Here is a 23849-nt window from a genome sequence, read left to right on the forward strand (position 1 = left end):
TAGAAGGCGATTGGGCCAGATCTGGGCCCCGGGCCTTAGTTTGCTACCCATGGTGTAGCACCTTAGCAGAGATTGTTGATGAGGAAGTAAGAACTGGTGGTGGTTTGTGAGTGGGGAAAACTTACTGCTCTTTTAAAATCAGTTGGCATCCACCTGTTCCTGGTGGTCAAATATTCCACATTTTTTCACCTTCGCCGCATCAAGCAGTTGGTCCTTTACCTTTCCCGCCCCGACCTGGCCACAGTGATCCATGCGATGGTCACCTCCAGGCTTGACTACTTTAATTCGCTCTATGCGGGGCTGCCCTTGAAGCTGTCCCAGAAACTCCAGCGGGTGCAGAATGCTGCAGCGAGGCTCCTCACAGGGTCTCTGCCATGGGAGTATATTCACCCAGTGCTTTTCCAGATGCATTGGCTCCCGGTAGAGTACAGGGTCAGATTTAAGGTGCTGGTTTTGACTATTAAAGGCCTTCACGGCCTAGGACCCTCGTACCTACGGGACCGCCTCTCCTGGTATGCCCCACGGAGGACCTTAAGGTCCATATATAGCAACACCCTAGAGGTCCCGGGCCCGAAGGAAGTTAGATTAGCCTCAACCAGAGCCAGGGCCTTTTCAACACTGGCTCCGGTCTGGTGGAATGCTCTGTCTCTTGAGACCAGGGCCCTGCGGGATCTGATCTCTTTCTGCAGGGCCTGTAAGACAGAGTTGTTCCACCTGGCCTTTGGCTCAGAATCAGTTTGATTCCCTCCCCCTTTTTCTTTTTCCTTTCTCCTCCTATGATGAGATTGCTCCCTAATTGTTTTAATGTTGTATCTTAATCTTTTAAATTGTATTTTCATCAACTTGTTTTTATTACTGGTTGTTAGCCGCCCTGAGCCCGGTCTTGGCTGGGGAGGGCAGGGTATAAATAAAAATTTATTATTATTATTATTAAATCTCAGAAGGGTACATGAAGGCCATTTATGGTTTGATGGCGTTGTCTGACAGCAAAGAAGCAAATAGCTGTATGGGAAAACTATTCTGAAAGTGCAAGTGACAAGGGAATTGTTGCTGTCAGGATTCTCATTTCTAGCCAAGAACTTCAAAAGAGATTATAACTTGCTCAAAATGCTATGTGGCTAATTTGTGTTAAGTAATTTGTTAAGTAGGAACTGTGTGTATGCGATTTTATCTGTTAGAGATTAAGAAATTCGTTCTTTCCCCACTTCTTACTTCTCTTTTTAAACTCCTAGGCCCTCCAAAAGAAAACAGTCCACCGCCACATCTGTTGACTTCAATGCTGATCCTGATTCTGGTGTTTATAATTCTGATCCTTTTAGCTGGCTATTTCTTCAGGTAAGCAGACATCAGACGCTTAGCTTGGAACTAGTTCTGTCTTGTTTCCATGTGATCTAATGAGGAAATGAAAGTGTGTTGCGTGCAGCTGTGCCGGCTGCACTCACCCACATTAGTGAGGGCAGCGGAGGATGTTACACACACTGTTTCTCTCCACCATCTGAAGCTTTTACAAACGGAAGATGATTAGAAAGAGTTTTTCCAGAATTACATGGTTTGTGAGACAAGCTGCAGTATTATACGTAAACAGGTAACTTATTTATTCACAACAGATCTGCACTATCCCCCTAAATTTATCTTATTATAATTATTAAGGTTCAGGAAACACAGAAAAGCAGTGGTGACTTCAAGTGATAAAAAAATACCGAATGGAATCTTAGAAGAGCAAGGTAAAATATAAATTTGATTTACTTAATATTGAAAATCTTAGATTTTTAAAAGTGGTAAATATAATGCTGAATGTAAATGTTTGGTTACTGAAATGTTTGTTACTCTTAGTTGTTGTTTTTTTAAATTTGAAAACTTTCTTTACTTTTTAAAGCAACTTTCACTTTTGTAGTAATATGCTGCTTACAAGTTTCTATCCATAACAGGGTGTAGGATCCAACATAAAGACTGGAAATTGAATATATTTATATTTAAAGTCTAGTTAGACTTGGGCCACTTTTTACATTTTATAAATGTTAGGTATAGAACCGAGAGATCTTAAGCATACCTTGTCCTAAAACCAGGTTTGAAGAAGGGTATATAAATATTTTAAAGAAATAATTACACAAGAATGTTTTGTAAATGTGAGAAACAGTAGTTTGAAAACATGTGTATCATACCTATTCATTTGTGAAGGAGACAGAAATCACTGTAGAACCCAGCTGAGTGAACTGGATGTTTTTTATTTCATGTATTAAAAAAAAGCCTTGAAACAGAGCCATGAATTGGACTTGCAGAAAGTTGCAGCTATTGAGTAATACTTTTGTTTAAAAGTAGTGGTTCTTAAGCATCTTTATCCTAGATCATAACCTAGATCATAACCAGTCCTAGATCATAACCAGTGTGATGTTGCTAATACCTATCAATTAGATATTGCATTCCAAGTGTTCAGGGCACTTTAGACTGCAGTCCTGTACACACTTACCTGGAGTAAGGTCACATCCTTTAAATCACTTGGCTTTCCCCAAAGAATCCTGTGAACTTTAGTTTATCCCCTCAGAGACCTTAACAAACTGCAGCTCCCAAGATTATTTGGGGGAAGTCATGTGTTTTCAATGTATGGCATGAATGTGACCAAGGTCCTACCAAACTTAACAGGACTTGCTTCTGCGTTGATGTGCATAATAATTGTGCTATGAAAAACATTCTCTTGGTGTGAAACTACAGTTTGTAACTGGAATTATAGTGGGTTGGTTAGGGGAGTATTTTGCTTTCCAGATATAACACCCCAACCCCCATAGTGTGCCCTCTTGCTCACAAAATTTCAAAGATTAGTTTTTAAAAAAATGCTATTGTAGTCCATTGCAGCTGAGGAAGGATGGAACAAGCCTTACTCCAGGTATGCTGTGTCCCCAATAATACCCCTTCCCCTGTGAATGAAAAGCAAGAGGAAGCCACATGTGACATTTGTGTAGTTTAACTCTCAGTGGCTTGGATCCAGAAACTCGGTGAGCAGAACTAGGGCACTCCTGTGAGTGGAAGGAGGAAGTTACTATTTTGTCCTTTTTCCTGGAACTGCCTGTTCCCACTGAGAATCTGCTCTCAAAGGTTTGAGGCTCTTTGAAACACATGAGATTGCTTGGGGGACTGCAGGAAGAAAGTGAAGCTGGCAAAAATCTCTGCTTTCTCCCCACCCCACCTCACCCCCTCCCCGTTCTTCCAGTGGGAGTTTATACTAGGTTACAGTCTCTCTTGTGAATAATAATAATAATAATAATAATAATAATAATAATTTATTATTTATACCCTGCCCATCTGGCTGAGTTTCCCCAGCCACTCCAGGCAGCTTCCAATCGAGTGTTAAAAACAATACAGCATTAAATATTAAAAGCTATTCACATCTGAAGGGAGGGCATTCCACAGGGCAGGCGTCACCACCGAGAAGGCCCTCTGTCGTAAGGTCGTAAGAAGAGCCTTTCAGAATCAGGCCAAATGCCCATCTAGTCCAGCATCGTGGGCTCAAGGGGTTCAAGCAGAAGCCTATAGGAAGTTCACGAGCTGGATGTAACAGCATGTCCCCCATGTGCGAGTCCCAGCAGCCTGACATTCAGAGGCACACGGTGGGTAACTTGGGCTTCAACCTGTCATCCTTTCAATAGTCCTGTATTGTAAATTTCCATTTCATGGACAAGGGGCTAAGAGCTTGCCCAGGAGCAGCTGGTTCATAGCTGAGTTTAATCCTTAAACTGGTTGGCTGGACTCGCAATTTACACTACTGGCCACTGAGCTGCACCTGATTTTTATGTATAAATAAATACAAATACATTAATACAAATACAGTGGTACCTCGGCTTATGAACGTAATCCATTCTGGAAGTCATTCTTAAATCAAAACCGTTCTTAAACCAAGGTGCGCTTTCCCTAATGAGGCCTCCCGCCACTGGTGCCCTTTCACAGTTCGGATTCCGTTCTTAGACTGAGGTAAAGTTCTCAAACCAAGACACTACTTCCGGTTTTGCGGAGTTTGTAAACCAAATCGTTCTTAAACCGGACTGTTCTTAAACCGAGGTACCACTGTATAGGCATAGTGTTACACAAGAATACACCATCCAGCTGTTAGAGCAGAAACAGATAATAAGGAAACAAAAAGAGGGGGAATCATAGAATTGTTGGAAGGGACCCCAAGGGTCATATAGTCCAACCCCCTGTCATGCAGGAATCACAGCTAAATTGTTTCATGCCTTTTCTTCATTACAGCTTGTATTAATGCTCATTTTTCAAATGCTGTGCGTATTTTTACAAAACCAATATATACGGCAGTTGTCTGGAGAATTAAATGTCTTTTATTGTGTACTGTATTTATTTAACACATAGTCCCGCTTTCCTCCAGTGAGCCCAATGTGATATACCGTATTTTTCGCCCTATAGGACGCACTTTTTCCCCTCCAAAAATGAAGGGGAAATGTGTGTGCGTCCTATGGGGCGAATGCAGGCTTTCGCTGAAGCCTGGAGAGCAAGAGGGGTCGGTGCGCACCGACCCCTCTCGCTCTACAGGCTTCAGGAAGCTCTGCACAACCCTTGGGAGACTGGCGTGAAGTCGCGCCGGTCTCCCAAGGGTTGCGCAGAGCTGCCTGCATTCCAAAGCCTGGGGCGTGCTGAAGAGCGTGCCCGGGCTTCGCGCAGCTCTCCCCAAGCCTGGGGAGACCGGTGCGACTTCCCGCCGGGCTCCCTAGGCTTGCGGATAGCAGGCTGTTCTGGGGGCTGGGGTCGGGGTAAGCTCGGGCTTCCCCCGCGCCAGCCCCGCGCCTTGGGGGGAAATAATTTTTTTTCTTTATCCCCCCCCCAAAAAAAAACCTAGGTGCACCCTATGGGGCGGTGTGCCCTATGGGGCGAAAAATACGGTATGTTGTTCTCCCCCTCCCAATTTATCCTCCCCCAAACCCTGTGATGTAGGTTAGGCTGAGAGAGATGCTGGCTGGCTCCGAGGTTACATAGTGAGCTTCATGGCTGAGTGGCGATTTGCCCCCTAGTCTTCCAGGTTCTACTCCAATGCTCTAACCACTACAACATATTGAAAGGGTTAAAAATGAATGCCACAATAGTCAGCTTGTCAGATTCAGCAGAATAAATATTGGTGGGTATTTCTAGATGTGGGGCTTCCCTTCAGGAGAGCTCATTGCGAAATTGAACTCATTCAGCTATGAGTTCAGAATTACTAAACTGAAGCATCTAAACTGTTCAGATGTGTGTTTCCCTTCCCTTCCCTTCCCTTCAGTCCCTCCCACCCCAGAAAGGAACTTTCCCCTCCCTTTTGCTTTGGCACTAAAATTCCTGCTATGGGATATTTTTTTCCTTTCTTTCTTCTTAGAACTTATAGCCCACCGTGCACCAAATGATTACACAACATAGTTAAAACAAGTACAATTTACCATATTTTTCTGTGTATAAGACTAGGGTTTTCCCCTTAAAAATGTCAAAAATTAGGGGGTGTCTTATACACGGATACATCTCCCCCCATTTTCTTAAATCTGAGTCCTCCAAAATAGGGTGCGTCTTATACATGGGGGCGTCTTATAGACGTAAAAATACGGTACATTAAAATTATAAAATAAAACCACAAAGTAACAAACCAGTAGCTTCCACTGACAAACTTTTCTTTCAACAGTGTCCCATCCTTTTTCCTGCTGTTATTGTGAGGCTTTTGTTTTCATCAGCTCTCCTTTGTATGTTTTTGTTCATTGTGTTTACTGTTTGTGTTGTGTAAAGTATGCTAAGTGTTTCCATTTTGGAATTGTAAAGGTGGGCTATGTATTTTAAGAGAATTAAATGTACATCCCTTCTCTCAGCTAAGTACTCCATTGATATTCACTGTTAATTATGAGTATGCTGGCTAAAAACGTAGTGAGATTCCCCCCCCCCCCGTTGTGTTTCAAGTCAAATTTGCACAGTATTGTACACATTACTAGAGTTTGATGTGTTTCCATTCCGCCCATAGTCTTTTCCCAGTCTCCCCACCCACCCCAGCTCCTATTGGTGAAGCTTTCATCCACCCCAACCCCCTCCCAAATCATCTTAGGAACACACCTCAGAGTTGAAGATTAAATTCTTCCTTAGCATTACTAGCCTCTTTTTACACATTGTCTTTTTAAAAGCCAGCACCCATCTTCTTCTTTTGGTGAGCAGGGGATTCTAAATGAACATCTGAACTGCAGTGTCATTATTCATACCATATGTAATAATATATATTATGTTGGCATCCTATCCAGCAGAACAACAGATGCTTCTCAGAAGGTCTCCTTCTGGCCCAAAAAAGTACTTTCCTATTCCAGTGGAACATCTGGAACATGAAATACGGATAAGAGCAGCTGATGATGGAAAGTTGTTTCGGGAGGAGTTTAATGTAAGTCTTCATATTTTGTATTTAATGTTGTGTTTTCTTCAAAGACACAGCAAATACAGGTAACAAATTGTAGTACCTTATTATTCATTCATTCATTCATTCATTCCCCACTAATCTGCCTGGGTTCCCCCAGCTACTCTTCCTCTAAGAAGAAAAGGTGTAGGACCACATGTGTGTATCAGTTGGCATTTGTTTCAGGCTAAGGTATGGGCCTGTACTATGTAAAACTTACCATCTTTCCTTTTTGATACCGTTCCATTTAGAAACATTAAAAATCTTGCTGAGGCATGACCAGGTTTTCAAGTGAAGCCATGCGGGGGGCTGGCCTTGTATTCTATTTACAATCCGTGCTGTGCCTGAACTCAAAATGGCTCTTCATTCTCAGCCCCTGTGTGCTTAACTATGTTTCCTTTTATCAACTTATTTCATGCAAAATAATCCTGAAGAGGAATACAGTGCCAATAAAAAAACACAATAAAGTTATACAGTCCAGCTGTCAATGAACAACAAAGCAGAAAAGAACACATAGGTAGTTAAAACACCTGTTTGCAAAGTGCAGCATTCAACCAAAAGGCTGGGTGAATAAGCAGGTCTTCAGTTCACACTGATAGTTTATAAGGCTCCTTGCCAGCTATATTGGGGGATGGGAAGAATTCTGCAGGGTGCCTCTATTGAGCAAACACCATCATAGTTCTACTCCACCTGGCTGGTTCAGGTTCAGGGCAGCTTTGCTTCCAGTCTGCCCATCCCGACTGGTCATTCAGCCACCCCTCCAGGTTCTCACGTGCCAAGTTCCTGTACAACATTTCCAGCACACACACAGAGCCACTGTGCTACAGGATAAACAATTAAGGGCCTTGGTGATTCTCTCCTGTAGAAATACTGAAGAAGGGGGAAAGGCAGAAAAAGCAATATCATTTCTTAGTAGTGTTCATATTCTCCAAACCTAGGGAGTTTCTCCCAATACTTACATATCTGAGCGACATTCTGTCCCATGTGCCACAACTTTCCGAAATCCTACCTCCTATCAAACATTCTGACCTTAGCCTTAGAAGCTTTGGAGTTTCTCACTCCACAGTGCCTTGTTGCAAGAAATGGGGATTGGATCATCATTAGCAACTGGTTATTATGAAGAAAAGAGATAAATAATCACAAAGCTATCCCACATCTCAGAATAGTGTGCAGGCATATGGGTAGGTGCCGAAAATCCATGAATCTTGCTGAAGCCTAAATTGTGGTAGCAACTGTGCATCATTGTGCTGTTATTTGCCGCTTGGCGAACGGGATGTGGAGAGAACTGAAGCTTCTCAGATACCTAGGAAAGACTACACTGATTCCCCTTCGAATCAGTGACCTGTGGTATCCTGACCTTCCTACCGATTAAAAAATATATGACAATTTTGAGGAAGCAGAGGCATGTTGTTAATCTGAGCACAACCCCTAGAGGAGTGTATGTTGTTGTTGTTCCCCCAAGTTCTGGCTCCCTATTAGCAGTAGTCCCTCAAAATCTGCTTTTAATGGTGCTGAAGGTTTCTTGTAAATACGATCCTCACCTCATTCAGTAAAGCAGATTTGCTCTTTCGCTTCCTGCTACATTGTGGTTGCATACAGAAGGGGTTTCTTTTTCCTGGCTGCTCGCTCACTAGCAGAAAGGAACATACCATGTTGGGTTTGCTCTCTGACCTCATATGAACAGTTCTATGAAGCTGAACTTACTCCTTACATCAGCTCTCATAGATGAAGCCATGGCAATGAAGGAACAGCATTAGTTTAGATTTGAGTTCATCTAAGTAAAAAAGCAAATGCCAATTAAACCATCTCTGTTATGCAGCAGTGCCCTTTAAGGCTATAATATAGGGGGAGGCTATAATTGTCAGGATTGCATGTCAGCAGTTTTTATTATGATTATATGCTTAAAATGTGCCTTTTTAAAAGTAATACTGCATCTCTGTCAATTAAATGTTTTATCTTTGCATGTCTATAAATAAATAAAGCATAAATAATAATAATTAAATGCATCCTGATGCCTTGGCACAGTGTGGATCTCCTAAATATATTAGGTGATTTCATAGTAAAAAAAACTTCTTCTCCTTCACTAATTATGTTTATTACTTTCTAATGGTAATTTACTCTGCCTCCAAAATGGAAGAATGTACCAATGTACCTATTTTAAATGTAGTAATGCAAACTACATGAAACCCTATTTTAAAACACGGAAGTCCTGGTCCAGATAGAGTAATGTATAACAAGGTGTTGCATGTTACTACTGGCTTGAGAGAGAGTGTGTTCCTACTGGGATTGAATGATTTGACTCCAAGGACATATTGTGGTACAGGTGTGCACACTTTCCAGTGCAGCTGGAAATTTGTTCATAGAAGCATGCCTCCAGGTGCATTTCTCCCCTAATTGATTGGGACATGAACCTAGTGAATATCAATGCTGCCTTCTGGCGTTGATGGTCAAATGGTATGTTATGTATTTGATGGGTATGTCTAAGATGCAAACTACATGTGTCACTTAAATTGTAAGTGAGTGCAAGTTTTCTCCCACAAATTACAGGCACAAGGCCCTGGAGTGGATTTGGAACCTTGATTTCTATGCAGACATATCTTCTTTAAAATCTTTAAACGTTTATAGTCATTATAGTTTCTAATGAGTATGTGGATTGAAATAGATTTCTAAAAACATGGCACGTTAAGCTAATCACATCACACACACACTTTGATTGTCCTTGCATATTTTGAACTTCTTATTTTGGATTCACATGACTGGGATTTTGAGTCCTTCATCCATACTTGATAATCCTGTTCATTTTCAGTGTTTATGCTTCAGTTCTTAATAGCATGGTCACTACATGAGTCATTCTGAGATTGTTATTTCAAGTTGCCAGTGCAAACAACAAACACTCATCTTTCTTTGAAACTGGAACTTATTCCTGGGGTTGATGGATTCAAAGAATTTTGTTAACCTTTTCATGCGGGCATTATTGAGCTCCATGGGATACAACTGTTTTACTTAAACCATCTCCTCTATGTAACTACTCACTATAGTATGCTGTTTTGAACCAACACTACATATTTTTTCTGTAGTCATTACCTCCTGGATATATGCAAGGAACACTTGAGATGGCAAATAAAGAGGAAAACAGAGAAAAGAATAGATATCCCAACATACTACCTTGTAAGTATTAATGATTTGTTGATTTATTATAAATAATAATAATAATTTTTATTTATACCCCACCCTCCCCAGCCAAGGCCAGGCTCAGGGCGGCTAACAAGCAATAATAAAAACAAGTTGAATGAATACAACTTAAAAACAAGATTAAAATACAACATTAAAATATTGAAATATTAAAATGCAGCCTCATCACAGGAGGAGAAAGGAAAAAGAAAGAGGGGGAGGGAATCAAATTGGCTCCAAGCCAAAGGCCAGGCGGAACAACACTGTCTTACAGGCCCTGCGGAAAGAAATCAGATCCTGCAGGGCCCTGGTCTCATGAGGCAGAGTGTTCCACCAGGCCGGAGCCAGAGTTGAAAAGGCCCTGGCTCTGGTTTATATTAGGAAGGACCAAATTCTTATTAAAGTAATAGTGTTTTCCATGCAAGTACCCATGTTAATCTGTTGCAGAAAGAAACAACAGTATTGTGGCATCTAAAGGCTACAAGCTTTAGCCCAAGCTTTTATCGACTAGAGTCTCCTTCAGCAGATGCATGCATTGGTACTGTACTATTCCCAGTTGGCAGATACAAATGTGCATAGATAAAGAGAAAAATAGTAAACATTTCGTCCAAATGACCAAGATGTACAGTGACTATTGTGTGTTAAGCTTAAACGTATTTATAGGGGTGACCTGTCCCATTTTACTACCTGAGGCAAAACAGGAATTGCCTCCTCCTCCCCCCTCCACTTCCTCCATCACCACTCCCACCTCTCACCAAACTTGGTGGAAGCCAGGGCACTCCTCAAAGCGTTGCCACTCGCTTGGCAACGTCACATGCCCGAACACCTCCCTATTGGCAGCAGAAGCAGGTACTTCTGCCACCTGAGGTGGGCTCTTCACCCCGCATCATGGGTGTGCTCTGCATATTTAAGATAATCACACTGACAATTCACAACACTGGTAACATGGTTTTTCTAACCTTTGCTAAACAGATATAACTGGGGAGGTAACCATTATGGTTTGATTACGGTCTAAGTAAATAGACTCAAACTTCCTGAGTTCTCCTTCAGCTTTGTCCTTGTTGGTAGGTGATACCAGGATGACAATCGTTGCTTTGATTTCTTTCTTGCCCTTCATCATAAGGCCTCATGACCTGCAGCAATTTAAAAGTACAATATTAAAATCAATTTAAAATAAATTACAGTCAAGAGAATAGGGTGACTGCACATGAATGAATTCCTCTTGGTGTTTATCTGATGCCATTAGGTCCTGTAACAGTTTTGCCTGAGTGCATTTGGGGACAGAGCTGGTATCAGGGTTTGTAGCAGTGCCTTGTCCCAGGGCTTCTGTCTCTCTGTTAGGCTGGGTCACCTTTTTACATGAGGGGCTGAATGTAAACAAGGGAAGGCCTGTCACCCCAGGCCTGTGAGAGAGAAATATAATTGTTTAGGATGGCCGTACATCACTGATGATACATTGGCATGGTTTTAGCTGGTTGCTGCTGGAGGCAACAGTAATAGCATCAGCCATATTAAGGCTGTGCATATGCTGATCCCTGACAAGTATCACTTCTAACCTGCCCTTCTTCTGTCTGCGTAAGACAAACAGGTCAGTCTCTACATGAAAATTATAAATGGACAAATATTTGACAATAGAAATGGCTGCATTCAGAAACAGTGAGATGATATTTTAGTCTTAGATGAAAACTTAATGTTAATATTCTTTGAGAAAGGAACTTTAAAAGTGGACCGCGGAGTGAAACTGCTGAAGTAGAATTCATCAGTAAATTTGATTTTGTTTCATGGTCTCTCTAATGGTTTTTGTTTTATCATGTATTTATTATGTATTCTCATTTTGCATTTTTGTGTTGTGAACTGTCCTGGGATATTCGGATGAAGGGTGGTATACAAATTTAATAAATCAAATGGTGTTGCTATTGGCTTAAGGTATTCATCAGGCAGAATGATGTTTTTAGAGTTTGTTTTGTTGCTGAGAAGAAAACAATGTGTTTCAGAAGGTTGTCAGCACTGTATCTATATTTGCCAAGGGAGCTTCTAATTGTGTATGTTCTTTACAGACGACCATTCCAGGGTAGTTTTAACGCAGATAGGTGGACTTCAGTGTTCAGACTACATCAATGCTTCATATATAGATGTAAGTGAATACATTTCTTTTTAAATTTCTTTTTAATTTTTTAAAGCAAGCAGCACATTAACAGTTTTGAACTTCATATTGTAAGAGCATAAGTTTAAAAGACAACTCTGTACATTTTTTCCCTCCAGGGCTACAAGGAAAAGAATAAATTTATAGCAGCTCAAGGTATCTCCATTATTTCATCCATTTCTCTTTTTAAATGCATGTACAAAGCAATTTCAGCAAATGTGTTCTTCAGAATTTACCCTTATGCTTAGGCAGTCAGATTTTAAAGAGCTTTTTGAATACAGCTTTGGCTTTATACCCACCTCTGCATGTTCACACATTCCTTAGAGAAAAGGGAGGGTAGATGAGTAGTCCTGCTCCAGGCATTTAGCCTTGGACTGTTTCTAAGCCACCCATTGCAGCTGGCGTGCTAACTCTGAACAGAACCCAGACGTGAAGGATGGCTGCTCAAGACGTGGACTTAGTGCAATTTCATCCATTTCTCCAAATTACGTCAACAGGCAGCCAGGCCTAAGGCCGAGCCCTATATATCACATCAGGAAAAGGTGTGAGCAGCCAGGCAACAGTAGTGAGAAATCAACCACCACCTTGCCAACCCTCCACATGAGGAAATATGTCTTCTACAAAGTCCCTGCCTTGTCCCGTCTGGCCCCATATCCTGCTGGTGCTCCAGTTGTGTGAGAAGTTGCCATCTAGAAACACCCCAAGCCAAAATGAAAGGAAAGGGAGATTTTGCACAAGGAAAGATAGCATGGTCACAGTGACATCATTCCTCTTATGAACTAGAATCAGATATCTCTATTTTGTGAGAAATGCTATTTTTTAATAAGCTGCATCAAGATGCATAGCTCTGCTTTAAACATACAGTAAATATGGGAAGCACATGGGTTTGTTATCAGACCATTTCCATCTAATGAAAGTGCAGCCTTGTCCTCTATGAAGTTACCCATTACATCCTATTTGGAGGCCCTGCGCTGAGTGCCCTATCTTCTGAGGTTAGACAGGACCTTTTCTGCCTCTTTGGATAGCCTGTCTACATTTGTTTGCATGACACATATGCTAGCATTATTTAGGTGCTAGATGAAGACCATTTTATTTCCCTGGGCTTTTGTTTGACAGTTTTGCTTCTGGGCAGCATTGCTACTGCTTTAGTATTTATTGTGGAATTATTTGGTTGGTTTTAAATCTTGTGAACTGCTTTGAACGTTATTATCGAAAGAGATATTTTTAAATAAATGAAATATTTTTTCCCCTTTTCCTTTTTAACAGTAGTATTGTTTGTGTTCATCATAGTTTTTGATTAAATAGCTGTGTTGTATGTGTAGGCCCTAAACAAGACACTGTAAATGATTTCTGGAGGATGATATGGGAACAAAAGTCTGCAACTATTGTCATGTTAACAAACGTGAAAGAGAGAAAAGAGGTAGGACACATTTTTTAAATATTTCCCCTCATACTGTTTGGAGTTTTCCCATAACTCACAAGACTCTTACTAATGTTACCACTTCCTGTTTCGAGTTCTTTAATAAGTCTGGGGTTTCTGACACAGTCGCAGCAGCATGCTGGCTTAACTAAACTTTCTTTACTTCTGAGCAAATAATTGGTGACTAACTGAGAAACTTAATGGTGTCTGTGTGTCATTTCTGAATCATGTTTTCAGTCAAATGTGAATGTTCGGGCTTTAGCCCTGGTTTATGGCAATTGTGAATTACCTTTAGAGATACAGTCATACCTCGGCTTACAGACGCTTCAGGTTGCATTTTTTCGGGTTGCAGACCGCCGAAACCCGGAAGTACCAGAACAGGTTACTTCTGGGTTTCGGTGGTCGCGCATGTGCAGAAGTGCTAATTCATGCTTTGCGCATACGCAGAAGCTCCGAATTGCAACTCGCATGCGCAGATGCATCACTGCAGGTTGCAAACGCTGTGGGTTGCGAACGTGCACCCCGCACAGATCACATTCGCAACCCGAGCATCCACTGTACATAGTTTTCATTGGTAGGAAAATATGTATTATTTATTCTGCATCTGTTTTCCACCTGAGAATATACACTTGCATAGGGTTATGAAAACGTCTTTTAAGATAGTAATTCATGTAAGAAGTTAAGAAGAGCCTGCTGGATCAGGCCAATGGCCCATCTAGTCCAGCATCCTGTTCCCACAGTGGCCAGTCAGATGCCTGTGGGAAACCTTCAAGCAGGACTTTACAGCAACTGATATTCAGAAACATTACTGCCTCCAATGTTGGGGGCACAGCATAGTTATTATGACTAGTAGCCATGTGTTGTGGGGGGCGGGAATGGCTGAGAATTGTTTGACTGCATTTTTGTCTTCCCTAATCCACTGCCAAATATCGTTAGCTTTCCTGGAATGCTAGATGGACTTTCAGGCTCCAGCTTACCTTCCAGCCCAATTACTAGTTTCTAGAATAAAACTGATTTCATAAAATACAATATGAAATTTCCCAGCACGTCTGCAACAGGGTAGAAGGTGATGGCTGGAGCGTATTCGTGTGCATATTCATTTCCTGTTACGCTTTTTAGGTAGCTAATTAAAAGTGAATAAGGTGTGTTTGGAAAGCAGAAAATAATAATAGTAATAATATTTAAATTTATATCCCACTCTTCCTCCCAAAGAGCCCAAGGTGGCAAACACAAGCAGTAAGACAAGAAAAACATCTAAAGGCAATTCCAATACAGATGCTAACAAAATAAATATATCTCGGTCACTGAGAAGCATGCAACTTTTATTGCTCAAGGATGACCTCTCCTGGCATTCATAGAGAAAGGTTGAGAGTTCTCAACAATTCTCTCATTGTATGCAGTATAGATTTTTAAAAGAATGTCATGTAACCATTGGCTACAAATGGCTCTGGATTGAAATTATTGTATCCTGCAACCTGGAGAAACGAGCTTTTAGAAATCAGAGAGGGATGAAGCCATACCTTAATGGATTTTTGGTCCTGTGGTATTTCATAACTCACTGTTAATAAAGTTAAGTGGTGTCAGTTTCAGTTTTAGAATTTTAAAAAGCATACTTTAAATAGACTCAAAATAATTGTACAGCTTTATAGTAGCTCAATTATTTGAGGGGCATATATTGCAGCTTGAAGTGACTGTGTGTGTTCTTTACATTTGCACAGGACAAGTGTTTCCAGTACTGGCCTGATCAGGGATGCTGGACTTATGGAAACATCCGAGTTTCTGTGGAGGACTGTATAGTTCTTGTGGATTATACTATTCGGAAGTTTTGTATTCAGTCAGTAAGTTATAGACCCCATTTAATATTTCTCATAATTGGAAAACGTTCCTGATCTATTTTTAACCTCTAAAATAAGTACTTTGAATTGTCTGGTTTTGTGACAGGAAAACTTAGCTCTACATAATAATTATATTTTATTAAACTGTGCCCGAAGTGAGATTTCGTTTGGCATTCTGCATGTAGTTTTTGTTTTCATGTTGCCATTAAACAAGAAGGCTTCTCTGTTCTCTGAAGCTTCTTTTGGGAGGGAAGTGTCTCTAGTTCCAATTGGGGTAAATCGTTCCCCATTCACTTGCCCGTCTCAGGCCAGGGGTGCTTACAGGTTAAGGTGTCCCCACAAGAACTCTTGCTGAAAGAAGGGGAAATGTGGGTGCATGAATACTATGTTCTAAGTGAGCACAACATGCAAGGTCATGGAATGTGCTTATGACTTACAAAGTGAGGCCATTAAGGCACATGCTTTAATTTGCAGTTTCTATGTTTTTTGCTGGCAACTGAGTAACTCTGTAATTCTCTTTATATACTGAACATTTTAAATTAATTCTTAGACTAGGCTGCTACCGCTGATGTCTGAAGAGGGAGGGATCGGTCACACTAACTGGATTGTTTGCTGATTTTAGCCAAAGAAATAAATGGTCATGCTCATATTTTGTTTCTGGCTCTCTAGCAGGTTTCTGATGGCTGCAAAGCTCCCAGGCTTGTGACACAGCTTCATTTCACCAGCTGGCCTGATTTTGGAGTGCCTTTCACACCTATTGGAATGCTCAAATTCCTAAAGAAAGTAAAATCATTGAATCCTGCACATGCTGGACCAATTGTGGTTCACTGCAGGTATGTGTATGTATAAATATGCAGATACACACACATACCCATGAAAAATTACCTTGGGGTGGCCTAACAGGAAGTGGGCAAAATCCATTTTTGCATGCTTAAGCAACAAGTGTCTCCTTAATGTGGGCTTTCCCTACTAGGCTCTATGAGAAACAGCAGAACAAGCCAACATCAGAACTAGTGTCAGGAAACTGGCTTCTTCTTGATGATGAGTATTGTATCACCTGTGAAAAAAAGCAAAGGTTTCTCCTTAGTTATTCATCAGCAGGGATTAATTTGTCCCCTTTTCCATTTTGAGAGACGGACCATTTGTTGTGATGCCAAGATAAGCCTGTGCAAATCTCCCTTCATGAATCTTTTTTACAATTTTAAAAATAGCCCATCGTACAAAACTTTACTATCAGCATAAATATATTCATAAAGCACTAGCAGTTTTCTAGGTTAAGAAAACAATACAGTCTCTGCTGCAAGCTTAGATATGGCATAGAAGTGAAAAAGGATAGAGATGGAACAGGAAAAGGAACAAGCTCTTCGTAGTAATGTAGTTGTATTCTTAGCAGTCTGTGTAGCCTTATATGTAGCTACCAGTACCATGAAGGAGGTAGGGGAAGGCAGTCTGAGTCTGATGGAGGAGGAAGCATGGATGATTCATGCATTCTTAAACCACACTTGAAAGTAATCAGCGCCCAATCAAAATGTAAAAATGCTCTTTGTACAACTTGTACCAGAATGCTTGGAAGAAGTGGTATCGCCGATAAACTTTTTTGTGTGTATATATTATAAATGGGAAAGGGTCTAAGGAAATAAGTTATGATTTAGAAAGCTGGAATATGACATCACAAGAACAACAGACCGAAATAAAATAATAGGATACCAGAGGAACATTTATGCCTAGCACAGGATGCCAGGCCCTTTTCCTCTGAAAGGAAGGCTGAAAATCATTTAAGTTATCAGTAATCAGAAGCAACCATGCCCCCTCTAGTGGTTGTGCTATTAAACACTAGGACAGTATTTTAGCATTTCACAGTAGATCAATACTGTACATTTTTATATCTAATGTTCATATTGCTGACAAAATGGTATTTTAGAATTCGATTCAGTATACAGTGTTACCTCAGAAGTCGAACGGAATCATTCTAGAAGTCCGTTTGACTTCCAAAACATTCGGAAACCAAGGCACAGCTTCCAATTGGCTGCAGGAAGCACCTGCAGCCAATCGGAAGCCGCGTCGGATGTCCGGGTTCCAAAGCACGTTTACAAACTGGAACACTCACTTCCGGTTTTGCAGCGTTTGGGAGCCAAAACATTCGACTCGCAAGGCATTCGGGATCCAAGGTAAGACTGTATTTATCTCTTCATAAGGCCAGCATAAGGTGCTAGTTAAAAATAAAAGGTGAGTCTCAAGTTCAAGATCCTAAAGTAGTTAACTTGGGAATGTGCAAAGTGTGTCTTAAAGTGAAAAGAGTGGGTGAAGGAGGGAACCCTTGGCTTACCTCCTGATTTCCCCTCCTTAGCCCATCCCATGGGATAATTTTCCACACGGATACCGAAGTGAGTCCAGCTGCTAGAAGAACAGCAGCTGGAGCATGGCTCTAGGTGGAAGAGCGGAAAGCAGCAGGGAGGTTTCAGTAGCCCCTGCCTACGCAGCCGTTTTGTCACTGTAAATTGTACTACAATATGTGTGATCGCAGCACACTTGCAATTTAAGGCATAGTGAACCCCACATTATGTAGTTTGGCCATAAGCAGCAGGAAGTAGATTCAAGATTACTTATGGGTATGGTCCAATGGATACTTGAATCTGAGTTACTTTGGGATTCTATCCCAACTTAGATTTATTCATGTTCATTCAGACTTCTTGCTGTGAGTCCCCAACCCAATGCGAAGTAGCCCTGGACAAAGAATGAAACCCTGTAGCCTTGGGACCTTTGTAAAAAGACTGTCTCACAACTGGGCAGGATTCCAGGTTGCGAGAAAGCCTTTGAGCATGCAGCCATGTTTGCAAAGGACCCACACATGTTTTTTACATAAACACGGAGGGTGGGATTGCTTGGCGATCCCTACTCCTGTGTTGTTAAGAAGGAAGCATTGCCTAAATAGGGGGTCCTGTCTCACAATAAACTGAATGCAGGAGGTGTTGATACTGCCACTAAACGTAGTGGAGAGAGTCTGCTCTGACCTGTCATAGTGCTTGCAATATGAGTAAGGAGGACAAAGAAAATCAGAAATATTGGGAGTACGACTTCAGAAGAAGGATTGCCAAGTCCAAAAAAGTTACTGCAATATGTTTCATCGTTTCCCTCCTAATTCCTGTTGCGTTTCCTTTCTTCTTAAGTGCTGGTGTGGGTCGTACAGGCACATTCATAGTAATCGATGCTATGATTGACATGATGCATGTCGAGCAAAAAGTTGACGTTTTTGAGTTTGTGGCAAGAATCCGCAATCAACGCCAACAAATGGTTCAGACCGATGTAAGTAAATAAAATACACCTTATGTCATCTTTATCAATCTTTTCAGCTTAAAAGATGACAGAATGACTCAGCCAATTGGAGGGAGGTGTTGGCCAACATTTTCTGCCCTCACCCATGTAAAACATTCCACCTTTTGTCACTTGTGGGTGGGAGCAGGAAAGTGTTTGCACCCTGGGAATGCACCTGTGCTCCCTTACCAAAAAAGCAGTACTTCTTTCCACTCTTAATCTACTGTTCCTTTAATACTAAATCAGCTTTGCTTGTCCAGTGACATTGTCACTTGGCTAATCACGGTTGGCTACATGATGACATCCAATCCAATCCAAATCTTTATTAAGGTCATAGACCAACATCTATATCATCTATGTGATGACATCATTATTCCAAAGCAGACAAGACCTATTTTTTAAAAAGTGTGCCAGAGCAGCAGCCAATTAGAGCAGCAAATTGTGGGGCCAGGGATAGTGGAAATTAAGGCAGATAGTGGAAATTATCCACAGCGAACTCAGTCACACAGCCAATCCAGCAGGGGTGAACTCGCCATCCAGGGATCAGCCGCACAATGAAGTTTCCCACAAAGAGCTTGGTGCATGGCTAATCCATTAGAGTTGATCAGGCAGCCCATCTGCTGGGCGGTAAGTCCAGCCCTGCTTTCTGCAGGGACAGGCTGCGTGACTGAGTTCACCACGCGGCAGTCAGTCATGCAGCCACGTATTTACCTGCCCTCACCTGACCATGTTTGACATTGAGTATGAGGCAGGTTGAGCACGGTTTGAGGAACAGCCTTGTGGACTTAAATTCAGCCCACAGCAGGAGGTTCCCCACCATGGCCTATATGATACACGGGTAGTGGGGTGTTACTAGTCAGTGTAGACCAGGGATAGCCAATGCCCTCTGGATGTTGTTGGGACTCCAGCCCTGGTCATTTGCCGTGCTGGCTAAGGCTGATGGGTACTGTAGTTCAGGGACATCTGGAGGGCACCATGTTGACTACCCCTGATGTAAACAATACTGAGCTAGTCTGACATAGTATAAGAGAACTTTCTAAGTTCCGGAGATACAAAACATCCGTATTAATTCTCTTGCCCTGAAAAGCTCCAATTCTTGCACCTTAGCACAGTCTTATTTTTCTCTATATTTAGTCTCTGTTTTCTTATTTTTTTAAAAGGTGTGATTCATCCTTTGTGTTCTAAATGGCTCTTTGTGATTCTAGAATGCTTTTATGGGGTGTGAGCTGTTAATTTATTCTGAAGGATGAAGCTTCTCTGTAGTTTAATGTTGTTTTACCTCTCTCCAGACAAATCACTAGCTGCAACCAAGATTTTTCCTTTGCTTTACAGTTTGCGGTTTGTCACCAAAATTCCTAAATGCCATAAGGATGAATTATTACATAAGGATAAAATACGTTTTATCATTATGGGAATAAACTTAGGTCAAGCTCATATACTCTTTCTAGCCTTTTGTGTGGCCAGAAAAAGGGGACAGTAAGGTTTCACTTCAACTTTTGTTGAACTGCCTTAGGATGATTAATTGAAACTCAAATGAACTGTGATTAGTCTCCAAGCCTTGGTTTTTGAATCTGGATTGTTTCAGTAAACCATATATTAGCCACACTTTAGGATTTTGATGTAATGCTGAACTTGGGTTAATTGAAAATGGAAGTGAAAACTTCCAATCTCCTTGTGCTCGCTCCGGTGGATGAGAGAGGGATAAGCCTAGACTTGTTCCTTAACAGTAAACTGTATTTTATTGGCTTATTCAGTCATAACGTATGTGTAAGTTTTTTACCTACCACTCGTAAAGGCAACAGTTAATTTCTGACTACTGTATAAGAGTGTATGAGATAGCTTGAGGTTATTCATATCATATATGCAATTAGTAATATTTAAAGTGTCCTGGCTTATAAAATGGCTTACGTTCTTTACAGATGCAGTATTCCTTCATTTATCAAGCCTTACTTGAATACTACCTCTATGGTGACACAGAACTAGATGTGTCCTCCTTAGAAAAACACCTGCAGCCATCGCACAACGCAGCACCAAATCTTGTCAAACTAGGGCTAGAAGAAGAGTTTAAAGTAAGTATTAAATAAAATTTTACAAAGATTTCAGGCTCACACTTGAAAGAAATAGTTTCTTACTCTGATTTTTAAAAGGTTAATCCTCTTAGAGTATTGGGTTGGGGGTTGGGTATTTTTTAGATAAAGAAACTTCACCTGAATTAGAATTTGGTGATAATAGTCATATTATGCATAGCATATATAATATGTGTGGAGATATGAATATAGTGAAGTTATTTTTTAAGGCTAACACCAGTTATACTTTCTTGACTTAACTGTAACTCAAACCATTCTTGTGCATTTTGAGATCTGCTGAATTTGCAAATATGAACAAAAGTAATTGTCCCTTCTACTTTTGGAAGTTTTTTTAATGTTACATTCATACATACATTTGTGGTAAATTATAACATCAATGTTCAGCTTTCCTGTAATGCAGGGGGTTGGACTAGATGACCCACAGGATCTATTCCAACCTTACAATTCTATGATTCTGTGTATAATACTTACTGTTTAATATGCACACACTACCTTTATTTTTTAACTTACTTTACTTTACTTTAATATAATATACCATGCTTTATCCAAAGATCCCAGGGCAGTGTACAATATTAAAAACATAACTTACATAGCATAGTAAAAAAAACAATAAAAAACCACAGAAAAATCATAATAACAGTCTCTCCACATTGAAAAAGCCATAGAATATTTAATGGCCAAAGGCTTGGGTAAAGAGGAATGTTTTTGCCTGGTACCTAAAGACATGTAACGATGGCACCAAGCAAGCCTCTCTGGGGAGAGCATTTCACAAATGGGGAGCCAGCACAAAAAAGGCCTGTTCTCATGTTGTCAGCCTCTGAACCTTTTGGGAAGGGGAGGGACAAATAAAAGGCCCTCCAAACGCAGGGTCTGGGTAGGTCCATATAGGGAGAAGCGGTCCTTAAGGTATTGAGGTCCTGAGCCGCTTAAGGCTTCATAGGTCAGCACCAACACTTTAAAATGGGCCCAGAAACCAATTGGCAGCAAGTGCTGTTGGGCAAGGATTAGCACTATATGCTCAGCTTGTCTTGCCCCAGTGAAAACTTGGCAACTGAATTTTACAGCAGCTGAAGTTTCTGAACTGTCTTCAGAGGCAGCCCCACATATAACACATTGCAGTAATCTAACCTAGATACAAGTAATACATACAAGCTACTAGAAATTGAACTGTACATATCCAGTCCCTATAAAACACACTTTCTAGCTACCTACCTTGCCTGCAGAAAACAAAAGCAGTGTGTCTTAGTTTCCAGGTTTTAAAAAATTGCTTTCTATATAGGTGTAACATAAAAGAACACAGGTGAAGGTTTATGTGGTTTGGGATCAGGTGAATCAACTAGAAATCTCTCAAAGGAACAGAATATCATGAAATTTTGATGTGTATCTGTTAGCCATTTTTGGTATTCTGTGTTTTTATACAGTAATCTACAAAGTCCTAGCCCAATCTCTCTTTTTGCTGTAGAAATTAACAAATGTTCGAATAATGAAAGAAAACATGAGAACTGGTAATCTGCCTGCAAATATGAAGAAAGCCAGAGTTATCCAAATCATCCCATGTAAGATATTAATTTTCCTCTTTGTAGAAACCAAAATACTTTTATTAATCCAAATTACCTAGTAGTGTACGGTTATGTTACACATTCAACAGCAGGTGGCACTGCTAGGCTGAAGTACAAAGATATATCGTAAACTTGATTCTACGAAAGCCTGCAGCTTCATAGCTTTATTGTATTATTGACTATAAAATGCTAAGTATTCTAAGAAACCTAATATGTGGTGTTTTTGTATTTTAGATGACTTTAACAGAGTGATTCTTTCAATGAAAAGAGGTCAGGAGTATACGGATTATATCAATGCTTCCTTCATAGACGTAAGTGTTTCTGTGTATGTGGAATATGTGTAGTACTGATTTTTACAAGTCTTTTCAGCAATCAACTTTGTTTTCGACGAGCAGGCAACATGGTTGCACGTGTGCTTTTATCATTACCACATGAGCTATATTGAAGAGTAACTTGAGAATTTTCAAAAAGAATCGAATTATCAACATCATAAAAAGTATGGCTTTGCACTTAAAATGTCAACAGAGAGAGACAAACCTCCCTGCTCTCCTTGTTCCTTAAAAGAAAACAGAAATTGAAGTCCCCACCTGCAGTGAAGCATTTTCTAGCTATCAAATAAGAATTTTCCTCTTCTCCACTTCTTCCAAATACAGTTCAGCTGCCTGAACAGTATTTACTCCTTCATGGTCTCAGTCATAGGGTTCATCTCTAAATATACACTGCCATCTTTTTTTCTCTTGACCCTTAGATTTTTATTTTATTTTCTAATACTTTAATACAGTCCTTGAGGGAAGCTTAATAAGTCAGTTAAAGAACCCGGTCAAATTCCCACAGTCTTTCCAGTGCCACCTAATTACATTTTCAGACACTTGCTGGATTGTCCATTGGCTTTATAAATCATATATATCATTTCTCTCTTGTGGTGCGTGTGTGTGTGAGCACGCGCGCGCCTACAGGACTTGCATGAAAGTCTGTCTCGCAGGAGGTGGGTGGTGAGAGGCACCTGGCTCCCACTCTCACTCTGAAGGACCCCATTTGCCCTTTCTCAGAGGCCTCACAGAAGTCTCACGTGGGAGGCAGCAGTAAACACAACCTGACTTGGCAGCCAGGGGGCCAGGTGGAGTATCAGTTCATCACGCCCACATGAGGCAGCCACCTGAGATTATTGCCTGAATTTGGATCATGAATGGCAGCTGGTGTGGTGTAGGGGTTAGAGCAGGGGTAGGCAACCTAAGGCCCAATCGCCTTCTGAATCCAGCCCGCAGACGGTCCGGGAATCAGCATGTTTTTACATGAGTAGAATGTGTGCTTTTGTTTAAAATGCCTGGGTGATAAGGGTCTAAATCCTCACTCAGCCATGAAACTCACTGGGCAACCTTAGGCTCTCTGGGCAACTTGGGCAACCACTGCCCCTCTGCCTATCTTATTCTACATCACAGGGTTGTTTTAAGGATAAAATGGAGAGGGGGAGAACCATGTGTACCACTTTGAGCTCCTTGGAGGAAAGGCAGGATATAAATGCCGTGCTAGTAGTATACAATTCAATACAATACAATACAATACAAATCTTAAGTATTTTTCTATTCCTGAACTGGTTTCCCTATCCTTCCATTGTATGTAAGGGACTAACTACAGTTTTCTGGATTTGTGGCTCATTCTAGAGCTTTCTGAAAAGAATTGTTTGTTCTGATATTTCTAGTTAGTCTAGAATCACTTTTAGATTGCCTGGAGTTAAAAATTGAAATCACTGAGGTATCAGGTAATCGTTGCATGTATGTTTTTTTACTGTGAAGGGCTATCGCCAAAAGGATTACTTCATTGCAACACAAGGACCTCTTCCTCACACTGTGGAAGACTTCTGGCGAATGGTGTGGGAATGGAAGTGCCACACAATTGTAATGCTCACCGAAGTTCTCGAAAGGGAACAG

General features: G+C 40.9%; 1 protein-coding gene across 15 annotated transcripts in view; it reads left to right on the forward strand.

Moving 5' to 3' along the window:
* Window positions 1-23849, forward strand: part of PTPRE (protein tyrosine phosphatase receptor type E) — a 158726-nt gene that overhangs the window by 117592 nt on the left and 17285 nt on the right. For 6 of the 15 annotated variants that reach the window (XM_083616925.1, XM_083616923.1, XM_083616924.1 and 3 more), the window contains 14 exons: window positions 1233-1335; window positions 1651-1724; window positions 6249-6382; window positions 9472-9562; window positions 11623-11699; window positions 11828-11864; window positions 13031-13128; window positions 14847-14966; window positions 15633-15796; window positions 18131-18266; window positions 20195-20344; window positions 21825-21918; window positions 22156-22232; window positions 23715-23849. In XM_083616925.1, coding sequence (XP_083473051.1) covers window positions 1233-1335; window positions 1651-1724; window positions 6249-6382; window positions 9472-9562; window positions 11623-11699; window positions 11828-11864; window positions 13031-13128; window positions 14847-14966; window positions 15633-15796; window positions 18131-18266; window positions 20195-20344; window positions 21825-21918; window positions 22156-22232; window positions 23715-23849 — 1490 coding nt within the window. Of the gene's footprint in view, window positions 1-1232; window positions 1336-1444; window positions 1586-1650; window positions 1725-6248; window positions 6383-9471; window positions 9563-11622; window positions 11700-11827; window positions 11865-13030; window positions 13129-14846; window positions 14967-15632; window positions 15797-18130; window positions 18267-20194; window positions 20345-21824; window positions 21919-22155; window positions 22233-23714 lie in introns of those variants that run through there. The other 9 variants (XM_083616913.1, XM_083616919.1, XM_083616922.1 and 6 more) reach the window with 6 other exon arrangements.

This window comes from Podarcis filfolensis, assembly GCF_964270895.1.
Source record: "Podarcis filfolensis genome assembly, chromosome: 5".
NCBI classification, from domain to species: domain Eukaryota; kingdom Metazoa; phylum Chordata; class Lepidosauria; order Squamata; family Lacertidae; genus Podarcis; species Podarcis filfolensis.